The sequence below is a fragment of the Thalassophryne amazonica genome, chromosome 17 (assembly GCF_902500255.1).
Source record: "Thalassophryne amazonica chromosome 17, fThaAma1.1, whole genome shotgun sequence".
NCBI classification, from domain to species: Eukaryota; Metazoa; Chordata; class Actinopteri; order Batrachoidiformes; family Batrachoididae; genus Thalassophryne; species Thalassophryne amazonica.
The window spans coordinates 22,489,312-22,507,502 of NC_047119.1; the positions used below are offsets into that span (position 1 = coordinate 22,489,312).

An 18,191-nucleotide genomic window follows, 5' to 3' on the forward strand; every position below is an offset into this window, starting at 1 on the left:
ATATCCTGATCAAAAATGACTCCAAGATTTCTCACAGTATTACTAGAGGTCAGGGTAATGCCATCCAGAGTAAGGATCTGGTTAGACACCATGTTTCTAAGATTTGTGGGGCCAAGTACAATAACTTCAGTTTTATCTGAGTTTAAAAGCAGGAAATTAGAGGTCATCCATGTCTTTATGTCTGTAAGACAATCCTGCAGTTTAGCTAATTGGTGTGTGTCCTCTGGCTTCATGGATAGATAAAGCTGGGTATCATCTGCGTAACAATGAAAATTTAAGCAATGCTGTCTAATAATACTGCCTAAGGGAAACATGTATAAAGTGAATAAAATTGGTCCTAGCACAGAACCTTGTGGAACTCCATAATTAACCTTAGTCTGTGAAGAAGATTCCCCATTTACATGAACAAATTGTAATCTATTAGATAAATATGATTCAAACCACCGCAGCGCAGTGCCTTTAATACCTACGGCATGCTCTAATCTCTGTAATAAAATTTTATGGTCAACAGTATCAAAAGCAGCACTGAGGTCTAACAGAATAAGCACAGAGATGAGTCCACTGTCTGAGGCCATAAGAAGATCATTTGTAACCTTCACTAATGCTGTTTCTGTACTATGATGGATTCTAAAACCTGACTGAAACTCTTCAAATAGACCATTCCTCTGCAGATGATCAGTTAGCTGTTTTACAACTACCCTTTCAAGAATTTTTGAAAGAAAAGGAAGGCTGGAGATTGGCCTATAATTAGCTAAGATAGCTGTGTCAAGTGATGGCTTTTTAAGTAATGGTTTAATTACTGCCACCTTAAAAGCCTGTGGTACATAGCCAACTAATAAAGATAGATTGATCATATTTTAAGATCGAAGCATTAATTAATGGTAGGGCTTCCTTGAGCAGCCTGGCAGGAATGGGGTCTAATAGACATGTTGATAGTTTGGAGGAAGTAACTAATGAAAATAACTCAGAACAATCGGAGAGAAAGTGTCTAACCAAATACCGGCATCACTGAAAGCAGCCAAAGATAACAATATGTCTTTGGGATGGTTATGAGTAATTTTTTCTCTAATAGTTAGAATTTTATTAGCAAAGAAAGTCATGAAGTCATTACTAGTTAAAGTTAAAGGAATACTCGGCTCAATAGAGCTCTGACTCTTTGTCAACCTGGCTACAGTGCTGAAAAGAAACCTGGTGTTGTTCTTATTTTCTTCAATTAGTGATGAGTAGTAAGATGTCCTAGCTTTACGGAGGGCTTTTTTATAGAGCAACAGACTCTTTTTCCAGGCTAAGTGAAGATCTTCTAAATTAGTGAGACGCCATTTCCTCTCCAACTTACGGGTTATCTGCTTTAAGCTGCGAGTTTGTGAGTTATACCACGGAGTCAGGCACTTCTGATTTAAAGCTCTCTTTTTCAGAGGAGCTACAGCATCCAAAGTTGTCTTCAATGAGGATGTGAAACTATTGACGAGATACTCTATCTCACTCACAGAGTTTAGGTAGCTACTCTGCACTGTGTTGGTATATGGCATTAGAGAACATAAAGAAGGAATCATATCCTTAAACCTAGTTACAGCGCTTTCTGAAAGACTTCTAGTGTAATGAAACTTATTCCCCACTGCTGGGTAGTCCATCAGAGTAAATGTAAATGTTATTAAGAAATGATCAGACAGAAGGGAGTTTTCAGGGAATATTGTTAAGTCTTCAATTTCCATACCATAAGTCAGAACAAGATCTAAGATATGATTAAAGTGGTGGGTGGACTCATTTACATTTTGAGCAAAGCCAATTGAGTCTAATAATAGATTAAATGCAGTGTTGAGGCTGTCATTCTCAGCATCTGTGTGGATGTTAAAATCACCCACTATAATTATCTTATCTGAGCTAAGCATTAAGTCAGACAAAAGGTCACAGAGAAACTCACAGTAACGACCAGGTGGACGATAGATAACAACAAATAAAACTGGTTTTTGGGACTTCCAATTTGGATGGACAAGACTAAGAGTCAAGCTTTCAAATGAATTAAAGCTCTGTCTGGGTTTTGGATTATTAATAAGCTGGAATGGAAGATTGCTGCTAATCCTCCGCCTCGGCCCGTGCTACGAGCGTTCTGGCAGTTAGTGTGACTCGGGGGTGTTGACTCATTTAAACTAACATATTCATCCTGCTGTAACCAGGTTTCTGTAAGGCAGAATAAATCAATATGTTGATCAATTATTATATCATTTACTAACAGGGACTTAGAAGAGAGAGACCTAATGTTTAATAGACCACATTTAACTGTTTTAGTCTGTGGTGCAGTTGAAGGTGCTATATTATTTTTTCTTTTTGAATTTTTATGAATTTTTTTTTTAAATAGATTTTTGCTGGTTATTGGTGGTCTGGGAGCAGGTACCGTCTCTACGGGGATGGGGTAATGAGGGGATGGCAGGGGGAGAGAAGCTGCAGAGAGGTGTGTAAGACTACAACTCTGCTTCCTGGTCCCAACCCTGGATAGTCACGGTTTGGAGGATTTAAGAAAATTGGCCAGATTTCTAGAAATGAGAGCTGCTCCATCCTAAGTGGGATGGATGCCGTCTCTCCTAACAAGACCAGGTTTTCCCCAGAAGCTTTGCCAATTATCTATGAAGCCCACCTCATTTTTTGGACACCACTCAGACAGCCAGCAATTCAGGGAGAACATGCGGCTAAACATGTCACTCCCAGTCTGATTGGGGAGGGGCCCAGAGAAAACTACAGAGTCTGACATTGTTTTTGCAAAGTTACACACGATTCAATGTTAATTTTAGTGACCTCCGATTGGCGTAACAAGGTGTCATTACTGCCGACGTGAATTACAATCTTACCAAATTTACGCTTAGCCTTAGCCAGCAGTTTCAAATTTCCTTCAATGTCGCCTGCTCTGGCCCCCAGAAGACAATTGACTATGGTTGCTGGTGTCGCTAACTTCACATTTCTCAAAACAGAGTCGCCAATAACCAGCGTTTGATCCTCGGCGGGTGTGTCGCCGAGTGGGGAAAAACGGTTAGAAATGTGAACGGGTTGGCGGTGTACACGGGGCTTCTGTTTAGGGCTACGCTTCCTCCTCACAGTCACCCAGTCGGCCTGCTTTCCCGGCTGCTCGGGATCTGCTGGAAGGGAACTAAGGGCGGCTAAGCTACCTTGGTCCGCACCGACTACAGGGGCCTGGCTAGCTGTAGAATTTTCCACGGTGCGGAGCTGAGTCTCCAATTCGCCCAGCCTGGCCTCCAAAGCTACGAATAAGCTACACTTATTACAAGTACCATTATTGCTAAAGGAGGCCGAGGAATAACTAAATATTTCACACCCAGAGGAGAAAGGTGCGGGAGAGACAGGAGAGGCTGCCATGCTAAACCGGCTAAGAGCTAGTAGCTGCGCTAAGCTAGCGGATTCCTAAAAACACACAAAGTGAATAATGTGTAAATAATTTAGAGGTGATTCAGCAGAGGGAGTGCTTTAGTTAAGGCACGTGAAGATTACACTGTGAAACAAATCGTTATCTAGATCAATCTAACTGCGCAGATTAAACAGCTAACAGATACAGCAAAACACAGCTGTGCTCCGGAACAGGAAGTGATACAATACCGCAGTGAGAGCCAACCACCAGTAGAGGCAAGCAAATGATCATGAAACAGTTTAGCACAAAAAAATGGCACTGGCTAATGCAGACACACAAATTCAAATGTCCATTTGCACAAAACTGTCACATACACTAAGAAACCAAACCACAGCTGACTGTGCGTTTCACAGGTACAGAACCCCTGCTGAAGGACACTGCAGTCTTATTCTCTATGCATAATTCTATAACTCTATGGTCGATTGATATATTTCCTCTCCAAGGTGCTGAGAGAGAGAGAGCGCGAGAGTGAGAGAGAAAACAGACTCGTGGCCATGCACCATCCCTCTTCTACTCCGGCTAGCGAGACAAATGTCTTGCAGCCAGCGGCCAAGTATAGAACATGAAGCACATGATGAAACGTGCAATTAAAAGCTTCTGCGCTGGTGAGGAGACAAGTGGGAAGACCGCTGGTAACATATTTCCTCTCTGATTAATGGAGGAGCACCACCAGGGTGGGAGTTAGCCAACCCGCCAGGAGTTTTCAGGGTGTTGTGTAACGAGATGCAGTGGCATATTTATGTCCCCCAACCCCTCCTCAGTGATCTTATGCACACATGACAAACTGCACCCCACCCCCATCTCCTTGAAAAGTCATCCCATGTTCACATGTAGCCAGCCAGAGTGAAGATGGGCATTAAAGCTAATGAGGATTGGGATTCAGCCTTTTGTCTTGTGTGTCCAAACGGTTTGTTCAGTCTTCCATCAATCCAGACCACATCTCCGTCCCCTTGAAGATTTACCTCCAATACACCCACTTGTCCACTTAATTCTCTTCCTGTCTTTCTTTTTAAAACACCTCTACTGCACACATGAGCCATACCTCACGTCTCAGACTCTGGTGACTCATTGCACCGTCGCCACATTTGAGCCGTCCTGTTACGTGTGTGTAAATTTTACCTTCAGCCTGTCTTTGGGTAGCGCCTGAGCTCCTTTCATGATGACCTCCTGAACCCTCTCCACAGACAGGTCACTTCCAGCCTGCTCCAAACGTTGACTGAAGAAGCTAATCACCTGAAAAATCACAAGAAATCAAACAACCACTCTGAACACAACTTGCACAATTAATTTTCAATACTGTACAGCACGTCTTTCTAGGGCTGCAACAAAATGATTACTTTTATAATCAATTAATCATTTTCTCGATTAATTCATTAGTTAGGTCCATAAAATGTCAGAAAATGGTGACAAATGTTGACTGTTGCCTTCAAATGCCTTGTTTTGTCCACAGTCTGAAGGTTTATTGCCAGAGAAGTGTTCAGAAAGCAGAAAATATTCACATTTAAGAGGATGAAATAAGAGAATTTGGATAGCTTTTATATATATATATATATATATATATATATATATATATATATATAAAGACTGAAAACAAATAATCCAATACCAAAATAGTAGTTCACTAATGGTCAAGTAATAATCAATAAATCATTAGAACTATTTCTTTCCCATTTTAAAATGTAGATTATCTTATACAATTACCACAAATAAACAAATAGTGTCATTTGCACATTTTTAAAATGTTAAACTCCTTTTCTCTTCTGACGTGCACAGGATTGTGTGCTATCTTGAGCTCCTTTTGGTTTTAATATCAAACAACCGTTCTCTTATGAAGACCTTTAACTCGTCAAATCCTCATATTAAAGACTGCAGCTGCATTAAGATGGAAGCAGCATGCACAACTAAAAAGAAAATTACCAAATGCAGATGTCTTCAATCTGGAATAATAATGAATAGATTAAGTCTTCTTATCCAAGTTATTGCTGTTGCCACAGGAACCAACACGAGAAGTGTCAGCACAACATCTGTTGGTTGTAGCTAATGAACTAGCCAACAAAATGCGTTTTTTTAAAACGTAATTGCTTTGCTTGCTGGCATAATTGTGTTGCTTGTATTAACAGCCAATTGGCTGCCTCCAAGGGTAATGATGTCTCCTAGCAACATTGTGTGCTCAAGAAACTCTTGTATGCCAGGATACATGGATACCATTTATCATTTACACCCGTTGGCCACTTCATTAGGTACACTTTGCTGGTACCAGGTGGTCATGTGTCTTGAAATCTATGACAACTGGCACCTGTCGGTCTTGGTTTTAAAAAGAAGCAGCACACGTGTTGCGTCCGGTCTTAATGGTTGCCTTGTCAGTCACGCTCATCGGCAGACACTGATCATGAACTTTTAAACTTTTATCATCCAGTAATGTGCAGCCCTAGTTTTAATGATGAAAAATAAATAAATAAATAAATAAATCGGTCCGTCCTGCCTTCACTGATCATGCTTCATTTCGGAGCATCAGCATCATCATATCAAAACATCACCTGCGATCCACCGATTATCACCTGGTTTCTGGTTAAAACTGCACTCCAGTCATCATCTATCTTAGTGACAGATATCTGAAGTTTTTGTTCAACAATCACTTCCACATAAATTCAGCATTATTTTGTAATAAAAGGCGGCGAACCGATCAGAGTGCAGCAGCTGCACGGCAGACGTCCGACATGCTTCTGCGCCTACGTCATTTCGGCGCGTCAGTAGCGAAATGAGGCGACTATCGCCTCATTTCTACTTTATAATGCTGACAGAAATTTATTTTTTTATTTTTTATTTTTAGGGGGGTATACAAGATCAGTTACATGCTATAATACTGGATCTTTTCGGTGATCAGAGGTGGAACGATGCCACAGACATCTACAAGAACTGTAGATGACAGAATATACAATATTTCAGATTACATATTCAACTTGGGTATGAGTATGAGCGAGTTATCTTACTTTACAGAGACACTTCATTGGAGTTCAAATTATCTGATGCCTGCCAGGTTTAGGGTGAAACAGAGCAGGAATACTGCATTCTGTGTCTCTACGGCTGTGCAAATTCTCCCCTGGAGAAATACTTGCCATTGATAATTAACACTTTCGATATTTACAATCCTTTTCAAGGCTCTTTTTTTGTGTAATAAAATGTATCTACTTATGTGTGTTTTTTTTTTTGAGAATTCAAACTAACAGGAACTTGCATTTGCAATAGAAGTATGTCTCTCGTTTTAATACTAATCTCTTTATTATGTGTGACTGCATCCCATTAAGGGTTAATTTACAGAGCTTGGAACAGTGGGGGGTTAACTTCATTCTGTCATTCTGAATGTTACGCTGGCACATATGGATCTGTTAGTATGGGAAATGCGTTTGGGGATAACCTTGGGGAGACTGACTTATCCTAGAGATTCTAGCTCGAGCTAACAGCCTAACGTGCGTCCCTCCAACACTCAAGCCCAAAGTATTGTATGCTGCCCCACAAATCCTTCTTTCAAACATGTGCAACAAAGGGCGATTAAAGCCATCCAGCTTCCTCTACATGACTAACAGAGCTTTGAATGGCAAGTTTCTCTTGGATGCCCTGCTGTCTACCACATACTCTCAATGAATATTTAACTCAATGCCTCCTGACAGTGAAGGATTACTTCATCAATACAACTTAAATTCACCATACCGTGCAATGCCACACCATATTAGCAATGCACTTAGTGTATGGCCCGGATTTGTATTTCTACATTGTCTGGTAATTACAAAGTTTTCCTGCAAAGACAAAGAGGACATTCATGGGAAATTTATGTGGAACAATTACCACATATGTAACAATGACACAAAGCTCCCAGGCCTATGCAGCAAAGCTTCACTCAGCTAATTTCTTATATGTCTGATATCACTGGGCTTCTGGGGGAGAATATGTATGCACGGGTTAACAAATAAAAGAAACTGAATAATGCACATTTAAAATTTTCTGTTCTGACCGTGTCGAGGTTCTGCATGATGTCCTGGAATGAAGGGTGCGTCCGGAACTGCTCAAAGAGTTCCCTCTTGTAGAGCAGTGCATACACCAGGTTGGGGTTGTGGTGAAGAGAATTGCACAGGCAAGAGTTGATGATTTCGAGCATCATGCGGATGACTTCTTCTATCACATTAAGGTCCTGGGCCTGGGAAGAGAGGAAAGATGCAAAGGGTAACTAGTTTCTCAATACATTGCTTTCAGTCATTATGATGTTTCTTCCTAAAGGGCCCTGTCACACCTTGATGATTTAATCACCGTATGCCGACAATCCCGTTTCCACCGAGTGGTTCGGGCCGGTACTGCACGGTGTGGTGCGGGATGGAACAGTTAGTCTGGCTTGGTTTGCGTTTCCGCCGCTGGCAGAACCGTTTTGTTTGGCAGGTGGAACACAATGATGAGCACATCATCGAGCGCGCGTACGCTGTCGCGCAACGTCTCTTCTCCACACGGAGACAAAATAGAGTAAGTACGTCCCTTCGGCTGCTCCCTTGTTTGCACTTGGGGTCGCCACAGCAAATCCAAGGTGGATCTGCATGTTGAACTGGCACAAGTTTTACGCCGGATGCCCTTCCTGACGCAACTCCACATTACATGGAGAAATGTGGCAGGGGTGGGATTTGAACCCTCTGAACTGAAACCAAGCGCATTAACCACTTGGCCACCACTCCTGTGGAGACAAAACAGAGCAATTTAACATTATTTTATTTTGTCTTGGTGGATCATGGGATGTATTTTTATCGTGTGCAGAATGCTGATGAGTCGACTGATGGCTGTGGTAAATGCTGCCGTGAATGATCGAGGAGCTGTGACTCTTTGAACTTTTAAAGCACCAGTCAGGTCTGATTGGTCCTCCAGTGTGGTCAGACGGGGGGACCGATCAGACCACAACACTGGCATCCTCAGGCTGAGAAACGCACCTGGAGCAGACAAACCACAGAGGGACTTACTTTAAAATGTTACGTTTCCAGGAATGACAAGAATTAAAGTATTTTCAGACGTCGTTTTCCAAAATCAGTCATACGAGGTCTGTTAGAAAAGTATCCGACCTTTCTTTTTTTTTTTTCAAAAACCTGATGGATTTGAATCACGTGTGCTTGCATGAGCCAACCTTGAACCTTCGTGCGCATGCGTGATTTTTTTCATGCATGTCGGTTGCGTCACTTGCTTGTAAGCAGCCTTTGTGTGAGGATGGGTGTTGTCTCTCGGCGTTTTTTTCTTTGCAAGGAAATGGCGGAACGACTGGAGCAGCGCGACTGCATCAAATTTTGCCACAAACTGGGCGACAGCCAGGTGGAAACCATTCGGATTATTCAGACGGCTTTCGGTGACGATCCTCTGGGCATCACACAGATTAAGGAGCGGTACAACCGGTTTAAAGACAGCCAAGAGCGCGCTGCGCTCCGATCGGCATCAACACGCTGAAACGACCGGATCATTTCCAAAGTGAACGCTGTGATGATGTGGGACCGTCGTGTGATTATCCGAGAAATTGACTGATGCCCACCTCTTCTGCAACTTCTTGGATAATCACATGACGGTTCCACATCACCACAGCGTTCACTTTGGAAATGATCCGGTCGTTTCAGCGCGTTGATGCCGATCGGAGCGCAGCGCGCTCTCCACCGTTGTACGGACGTCTTTAAACCAGTTGTACCACTCCTTAATCTGTGTGATACCCAGAGGATCGTCACCGAAAGCCATCTGAATAATCCAAATGGTTTCCACCTGTCTATTGCCCAGTTTGTGGCAAAATTTGATGCAGTCGGGCTGCTCCAGTCGTTCCGCCATTTCCTTGCAAAAAAAAAATGACGAGAGACTACATCCACCCTCACACAAAGGCTGCTTACAAGCAAATGACGCAACCGACAGGCGTGAAAAAAATCACGCATGCGAACGAAGGTTCAAGGTTGGCTCATGCAAGCACACGTGATTCAAATCCATCAGGTTTTTGAAAAAAATAAAAAGGTCAGATACTTTTCTAACAGACCTCATATACCAATTATGTGGACAACTTTTCGGCAGGCTGCGATGATGAATCTGACTGAAACTAACAGGTAAGATTAAGACTTTGTTTATTCCATGTGTGAATGATTTTAATATTTGAAATAGTCTGTTTGCATGAGGACTGCAGCTTTCAGCCAATCAATGGACGTATTTCAATGTATGAGTAAATTACAAGAAACGTGTGTCAACAATCGCAATGATCAAAATGAAGAACAGAAAAAGAGGAAGAGTGGGGGTCAATTATAACATATGACTCTAATCGAAAACTGAGGTGGCAGGTTTCCTGCTGTAGTAGAGAAAACATGTTGAGAAAGAGAAGGAGCAGAGGGAGGGGAAAGCATGATGACTCTTGTCACATAAATAGAAATACTGTATGCCATTACACAAAGTATCTTTGGCATTAGTCAACAAATGAAGTAACAAAGTTCATATATCCCAAAATAAACCAGAAAACATGCTTATGTTTTAAAGGAATATTTCACCTATGACCTTGTAAGTACTATATATATGCCCTCAGGACACTGGTGCCAGTGTTTATCCCGCATTCTATAGCGTGAAGTAGATGACACTCTGAAACTCTCCCTGGATGGGACAGCAGTCCATCCATCACAAGGTTACTTCTCCAAGCCAAAGCCAGTACCCATTTACAGCTGGGTGAATTGGGACAATGCAGAAGAAGTGTCTCGTCTAAGGACAGGAATCAAACACAGGTCTATATATTATGAGCCCAACTCTTTATCCCACTGAGCTACCTGGTCTACACACCCATAACACACGTTTAAAAATCAAGTAAACTGTGAAAATGTCAAACCAGTAAAACATATTAACATTCTTGCTTCAATTCAACTCTGTTAAACCGCAATACCCGCCCCCGGCGATAACTGGCTGTAAAAGTGATGATTTAATCCTTATATTTAGAATAAACTGCCCCATCCCAACTGTTTTTTGGCATGTGATACAGCAATGGAAATACATATTAACATAAATGAAGTTCACCACACAAAAACAATGAAACTGAAACCAAAGTAAATGTAACAATGTCTGCACTTTTTTTTTTTTTGGCATTTTCTGTATTTTTCCAACTTTTTCGGTGTAGGGGTTGTAGTTATGACCCACTTTGCACTCACTGCATACATGAAAACAATGAAGCTAACACCTTGTAGAGTATATTCTAACAGTTGTTCTCAACTCTGTCAGTTGCGGCAATAATATACTGGCATAGCCTTCCATAGAAGAAAAGTTGAAGATGTAACTTTTGAGAGAATGAATGCACTGGTGCAGTCTGAACAGTCCTCCAGTCTGGGTAGACCCCAGTGCAATAAACTCTGCACATCACCATGTTTGCACTCATGTGTGCAGTGCACACTGGAACTAAATTTCCAAGGAGGACCTATCAGACCATAACATTGCACTCATAACCAGAGACGGTAGAATTTTCTGTTCTTCCAGTTGGCGATAAAAGTTCATGATAGGAATATTGAGTGATTCTCAGCTGTCGCATGCGCACCACTTAACTACCTGTCCGACTCTTTGCCACAAAACCAATGTCATTTCTGCTCTTCACTCAGATCTCTCCATTGTTGCTTAAACCAGTATAACTATATCCCTCCACTGTCATCCCAAGAAACAGAAAATATGACATCTTCCGTCCCTTGACAGGATTTACTTTTTGTGTGCGTGTGTGTCTGGAAAACAAAGCAGGCGCTGCATTGTCCTGACACACTAGGATGTCAGCACTAACTGCAGAAAACATTAACATCCATTGTTCCTTGCACAATTATTTGTTTACAGGGTGATTAAACCCAACCCAATTTATGAAAGGAAAAAAAAACAAAAAACAAAAATGGGTCACAACATAATCATCCATACTCACTTTATTCACTTATTCCAGGGCTGAACTATCCCTTTAAGGAGTTTAAAATTAACACACAGAAGCTTCACAGCGAGACAAAAACTTTTATTCATATTTAATCTGATGACATAATTGCCATGATCTGGAGGCCTGCAATGCCTTTAAGCAGAAGTCATTAGTCTGACCTTCAAGCTACCTCTTCTGGCTGCTTTGAGATCATCTCCTCCTACAAAAGCCTTTATTCAGAGTTTTAAGTAGCTGGTAGCCACTGGAATCCAAGCGGGTAAATCAAGAGGGCACAATTCATTTTAGTGTCACATAGACAGCACGCATCATGTTTTTTTTTTTTTTTTTTTGGCTAACATGATGGTTAAACCTTTTGCAATATCACTAGCTTTTCATCTTTCGTGGGATTTAAATCCTGCTTAAATTCTCAGAGCCATCGTTTCATTGAAACATAAGTTGAGCCAGTCTCCATAGACTGCACACTTTCTGCTTCACGGAGTCCTTATTTTACATCAAGCTCAATTCTATATGGAGTTCTATCCATTTGTACTGAACATTGTGAACAGGCCTGGAGGCATTTTGTCAGAAAGCTGACTACAGACAGCTTTACATGGCACATGTTTGAACAATGGTACATGTCACTACCCAAAAATATTTAGCTGTTGTTTTAGGAACTTATCAGCTCAAAAATGTTTTGACCACTGCTTGTATGAAAATGTCTTTTTAGGAGAAACCTGTCATGTAAGAACAGAGATTCTATCCCACAGAATACTTTTATTATCATTTTCACAAAGATATGCCTACGCACACAGACAGACGCCAACATAGCAAGATAACGTCCCACATGGTTTGCACCATGATGGCGAAGATACAGAAGAAAACGCTACAGAGAGGAGAATTGGGAAAATGAATCATGTTGGAGGAGATTAAAAAGCACACACCACAAACTGAGGAATAGCATTTAACAAAGACAAGGTCCCGGAGTTTGACAATTGTGGGTAGAGCTTTAAAAGATCAGGCACATGCTGATGCTATTATAGATAAGCGCCCTAATTGAAAAATTCTTAACTGAATTGTTCAACAACATGCTTCACCTCAGCAACTCCAGATACAACAGGAAATTTTTATCTTGGTTTCGGTAATCAAAACAACAAAAAAAAAATCATTACAATTTTAATTCCACCTTACTGCAAGGACAAACTGTAAAATATACTATTAGCTTATAATGAGATAATTTGACATTATATGTATTTACTGGAATATAAGTCACACCTGTCCAATAATGCCTCTTTAACCCATGTGCTTACAACAAGAGAAGGGAAAGGAGCATGAATCAATGTCGCCAAGAAATCATGACCTGTGATGGCTTAATGCAATGTCACCACTAGGGATGGGTATTGGTAAGATTTTATCGATAACGATGCCATTATTGATTCTGCTTATCGATCCGATTCCTTATCGATACCTCTTGTGAATTTTCTGTGTACTAAAAGTAGGCTTTACAGGTTTTGTATGTCAACATTTTAAATTGGTCACTGGATCCTTGATCTCTGGACATAAATAAAATCTGTCATTTCTGTCAAATGCATTTCCTTTCAGACATTTTGGCATGAATGTCACTCCGTACTTCTGAGGTGAGCTCAGCCGGCTGCAGCACATCAGCACAGGACGTCTCATTTTGAGAGGAAAAAACGTTTTGATCGATAGCAGTTTGTTTGTATTACAACGTTTGGAAAGAGGTGTTATTTGATTTAAACAGTGTTTGGCTCTGAAGTTATTAATTCCTTTGTTATTAGTTACTTTGCTGATTGCTCAATCTTACGAGTAACCAAGTTACATTACTCGTTACCTTATTAGTTACATTACTTATCAGTTGCAAGTTTTTGGCAGATTCTAATAAAGTAATTGCATAATGCTGCTAATGAAGTAACTGCATAAAGCAACTGTATAAAGCAGCTAAAAAAGTAACTTGTCAAAGTTACTTTTCACAACACTGCTCATGATTGACATATTCAGGGATGAATGTGGTGAAAAACAAAAAAAGCTGAAACCCAAAATTACCCCCCGACACCACTCGCACAAAAAGTTTTGAATTCTAGAAGCTCTGAAATGCAATCTGGAACTATTCCAGACAATAAACTGCAGTGACTGCAGCATCCATTTTGGTGAGAAAAAACACAACTTTCCTTATTCACATTCATTCCAGTAGTATTCTGCCCTTACTGGGATGTAGCAGTTTTCTAGCTTGGCAGATAGTTCTGGAGGAAATAACTGAAGAAATTAACAAATTGAAAATATGGTTTGACTGAAACAAATTGTCATTAAACTTAAATAAAACAGGGATGAAGTGGAGATGTAAGAGTCACTCGGTGTTCACAGAAAACAGTTATTTATTTATATATTTATTTATTTATGTTCATTGTTAGCTGGTTTTATCTTTTCTGTTTTGTTTTATCAGGTTCTTTTTGTCTCTTTCTCTAAAATTTTATTGTAGCATTATTAATTATTATTATTACTATTGTTGTTGTTGCTATTATTATTAATATATAAATAAAAATAAATTAAAAATTACAATTTGTAATACATTTGACTCTTTTACAACAACAAACACTGAGCCATTAATTATTATACAGAAAACAAATGCACACAAATGTGCTAAGATGCGAACAGCTTAATGCCAACTTAAACATTGAAAATGTCATAGGCATGCTAACGCGTTAGCATCAGCCCTGTTTTTAAGTTATCTATCAATTGTTTCAGAAGACCATAACAGGTCAGTTTAACATAAAAAATGTAAATATTACTCACAAACATATGCTCTTTAGGGTTTTAGTGGGGAAAAATTAAGATAAAGCGAAATAAAACAAAGAAGCAATGAAGCAGCAGATCGAAGCACTACTTCATTGATTCAAGGTTCAAAGCAAAGCCGCGCTGCAGAAGCAGTTGATTACAGACCCGCTGCAGGGTCTGTAATCAATGTAGAGAAATGATCATTTTTCTGACAAACACCTACAAAAACAACGGCCACTCTGAAGGACCGATAAGGGAATCGTTAAGCAAAAAGGCTATTGATGTTGATGGATCGAATGATCAACGATACCCGAAAAGAACCAGTTCCCGATTCCCTATTCTTCTCCATGGCACAACATGTTCAGTAGGAGAAGGACAACATAGTGGTCTCTGCTAATATATTATCATAAGTGTTTGGGACAACTCATTTTAATAATCGGACAAAAGACTGGATTTTATTCGAGTCTGATGTGATATTTTGGTTTGTCTTTTAATAATTGATGATGGATTATCACATGTGGATAGGACAATTTGAACTAATTAATGCAGCCCAGACTCTGAGAAAGCTCCAATTTCAGGTGTGAATTTCTTTTGTTTGTGGAACATTTCCTGAAGTAAATGACAGGTCCAACAAAAAAGGTGGGTTCAGTGTAAACCCAGTTCACCCTGGCGTTTAGCAGTTACTGTTTACATACTATTTCTTGCTGAGCACTGCAGCACAGCGTGGGAACAGACGTCCCTTTAGTTTCTCATTTGGTGGTGTCATTCATCAGCACGTTTTGTTGTTTGGTAAAGCTGTTTATTCATAGTTGGTTGAAATGAGCATGACTGCTAACTATATTTTACCTCTGGAGCCACACGACCACCAATGACATGAGGAAAAGCTCAAAGTAGTAACATCATCATGACTGTTCGTATAGCAAACACTTTACATGTGACTCGACTCAGTTTTAAAAGCACGTTGAAAGTAAATAAGCCTATTACAAAATTTCCTCCACTCACTCCTTTATTTGAAAGGAAAAAAGCAGTGTGATGTTGTGTTTCTCATTTCCACAGTCATGAAAATGCATGGAATCTTTACGTAAGTCGCACCAGACTATAACTTACAGGACCTCTTGAACTAGAAAAAAAAAGAAGAAGAAGAAGAAGAAAAAACAAGGCTTATACTCCTGAAAATATGGTATATTGTACATTACCAGTCAAACGTTAGGACACAGTTCAAAGTGTTTCAGCGTGTGGTCTGTATGATTTTTTTAATCCCATTGGCGGGGTTGGGTCACGGGCCAAAGAACCACCCTTTAGCTCACTCTGTTCCACTGATGCTCCAGCACATTCAGGATATATTTCTATTAAGAAATGAGTAACGGAATGGCAAAGAGACTTCGTTCAACCACTTGCTGAAATTACCACTTCTTAGCTGTAGTTTCCATCTCCTATCGAGACAATCTGTCCCTCAGAGGCAATCCTACACCACAAAGAAGATCACATGGTCCAGTGACGTCGGTGTCCATCTCTCCCTACAAGTGGCTGAAGCGTGTGTCAGTCTGGTATTCTCAGTGAAACTCACCAATAAATGCTCAGAAAAATATAAAATAACTGATGAGCTGGTGTCATCTTGGCCTTCTTCAGTTGATAGGACCTCCTCATCACTGCCAGATGGATCATGCTCAAAGAAACACTGACGGTCGAGGAGTATACTCAAGTGAGTCTCCCTAAGTAACCACTCGACTGAAACAAAGTCATTCCAGTGGTTACCAAGGTTTCTCCGAAAAGACCTAGTACCAAATACATCCACCTTAGGCCGCTGGTTAGCGCCCAAATCTCAGAACTATACAGTAATACAGTAATCACACCAGGACCATAAAGAATTTGATGTTTGTTCTCCTACAAATATATTTGCATTGCCAAACACCTCTGTCCAATGACCTCATGACTTCACAAGCTCTTCCAAGATGTCTGCCTTTCAATTTGAAAAGCCAAGGATGCAAAGGCATGAATTTATGATGAACAAACAGAAATTTTAATAGATGGGAAACATACTGGACCTTCTATGCGCAGACATCTGAATTTGCAGTTCTAATAATGCCCTGTTTGACCGAGAGTTTGCTAATACTATCTGATACACAAGAAGAGCATATTCAAAGCAGCAGCTTGGCGATGGGAAGATGATTGGAAGCAGAGATTCCACCTTAAATGTGGGCTAAGAGTCTGTAATTGAACTGCATGTGGTAGCAGTTTACACTCAACCTTCTGTGCCTTGCTTCAGAAATAAGTCCTAATCTTGTAAACAACTTTACGCATTGTGTGGCCTGTTTTTTTTTTAAATTTATTTATTTATGTTTTGCTTTGGCCACACATATATACATCATTACGCATGTACACACAAAAACCACCAGAAAATACACGCAAGACTTGAATGACTCTTACCAAACTGTAGTTTACTGAATACTGACCATAAATTAGTCTTTCTGAGAAGATGTAACAATGCACTGCATTGATTTGCAGAGACTGGTGGGAGAACATGTGGAGGTGTAGAGCTTTAAACGTCAGACGTGAAGAGGCAAGTGGAAGGGCGGAGAGGTAACTATAATGAGAATTGATTGTGTGTCTGGAAGCAGAGGTGGCTCTCTGGATTCAACGCTGCTGTCTAGCTAGACCTGTTCTACTCAGTTCAGCTTCTGGCAGGGCATAATTAGACAGAACGCAGTTACGGAAGACAGCCGAGTAGGATGAAGAGCAGGCAAGGGGGGGAATGGAAGCAGGAAAATATAGCATGTAGACGGAAAAAGCGAATGTGCAGAGACCGGGAAAAAGGCAGCGAAAGAGAGGGTGCTTAGTGGGTTTGTTCTCAAGCTCTGCACCCATCTTAATGAGATTAGCCTGGCAGGGAAAAAAAAAAAAGAGCCACACTGGGGAATTCAGGTCACATGGAAATAGGCTAGCTAGACGTCTGCTTGGCTCTGTGCATATGTTTGTCAAGTGGATGAGATTAAGACGTCCACGGTCTACTTGAAACCCAGACAGGATTTAGAAAGCTTGGCTCCTCCTCCTCTTCTTCCAAGTTATCCTCTAGACAGCAAAAACATAAAACTACATACACAAAAGATGATAAAAACCTTTGACTTGTTGGCATGGCATTAATGCAAACATTTCTTTCTTTCCTCCTCCAGCCATGTGTTATTCCAGCCTCATGCATTGTCATTTAAACACAACCACTCATGCCACTGTTTGTCTCCTCTCCACCCAGCAAAAACATAGGCTTTACTCACCAAATATATCATTAGTTTCAATGATCCTGCCTCATTTTACTCGTTTCATCATTTACACAATCTTCACAGAAACATAGAATCTGAGTTGCACAATTTTTCAACATGGTGGGCAACCACGTGTTTTGTCTGCAGCCATGTTTGACCTTTGCTCTCTAGATACAAGGCAAATTATAGACATCATAATCAGTGCAAGGAGGACAGAGGCACCAATTCACTACACAGCAAGCAGTTGTACAACCATTCAATCATACCCGCATTTGTTTTTTTTAATCTGTGTGTGTCGACACAGACATGTAAATCCCTGCAAAGCAGGAGGTGGCATCATTAAACCAATAGCTTAGTGATTCCCTGGCTGGCCCCACTGCACACTGCAGGCTGTTGCAGGGCAGACAAAACGGGCATATTAAGAAAGAGTATGAACAAAGGCATGGAGAAACGCAGTCAGACAACCAAACAAACCGGGTCAACACCACAGCTAAACATACTGCTTGAAACCTGTTTCACAGTGTGTTAGAGACACAACTATCAATTACTTTCACAGCCAAATATCACACGATTAAACAGGTCGTCACGTAATGAGACTACAACTACACACACACACACACACGCACACACACAGTTGGTGTTTGTAGCCAACACTGTAAGCTATTTACATTAGCAGCTTGTATAACTTATGTTAGTCGCTTAGTGCCTGAGTGCATCGTGCACTGAGGCACCAAGTGCCCGATGTTTCGTAGTTCCATGGATGAAAGCCATCGGCCAGATCTTACACCTGGCGCAAAGCGGCGCAAAGTAGCGTACAGCGCCT

General features: G+C 40.7%; 1 protein-coding gene across 2 annotated transcripts in view; it reads right to left on the reverse strand.

The window, feature by feature from the left end:
• The window catches only part of dym (dymeclin), a 117,940-nt gene that overhangs the window by 21,666 nt on the left and 78,083 nt on the right, over nucleotides 1–18,191 (reverse strand). For both annotated transcript variants that reach the window (XM_034192258.1, XM_034192257.1), the window contains exons 15-16: nucleotides 7,425–7,607; nucleotides 4,535–4,648 (exon numbers count right to left, since the gene is read on the reverse strand). In XM_034192258.1, the coding sequence (XP_034048149.1) occupies nucleotides 4,535–4,648; nucleotides 7,425–7,607 (297 nt within the window). The remainder of the gene's footprint in view (nucleotides 1–4,534; nucleotides 4,649–7,424; nucleotides 7,608–18,191) is intronic.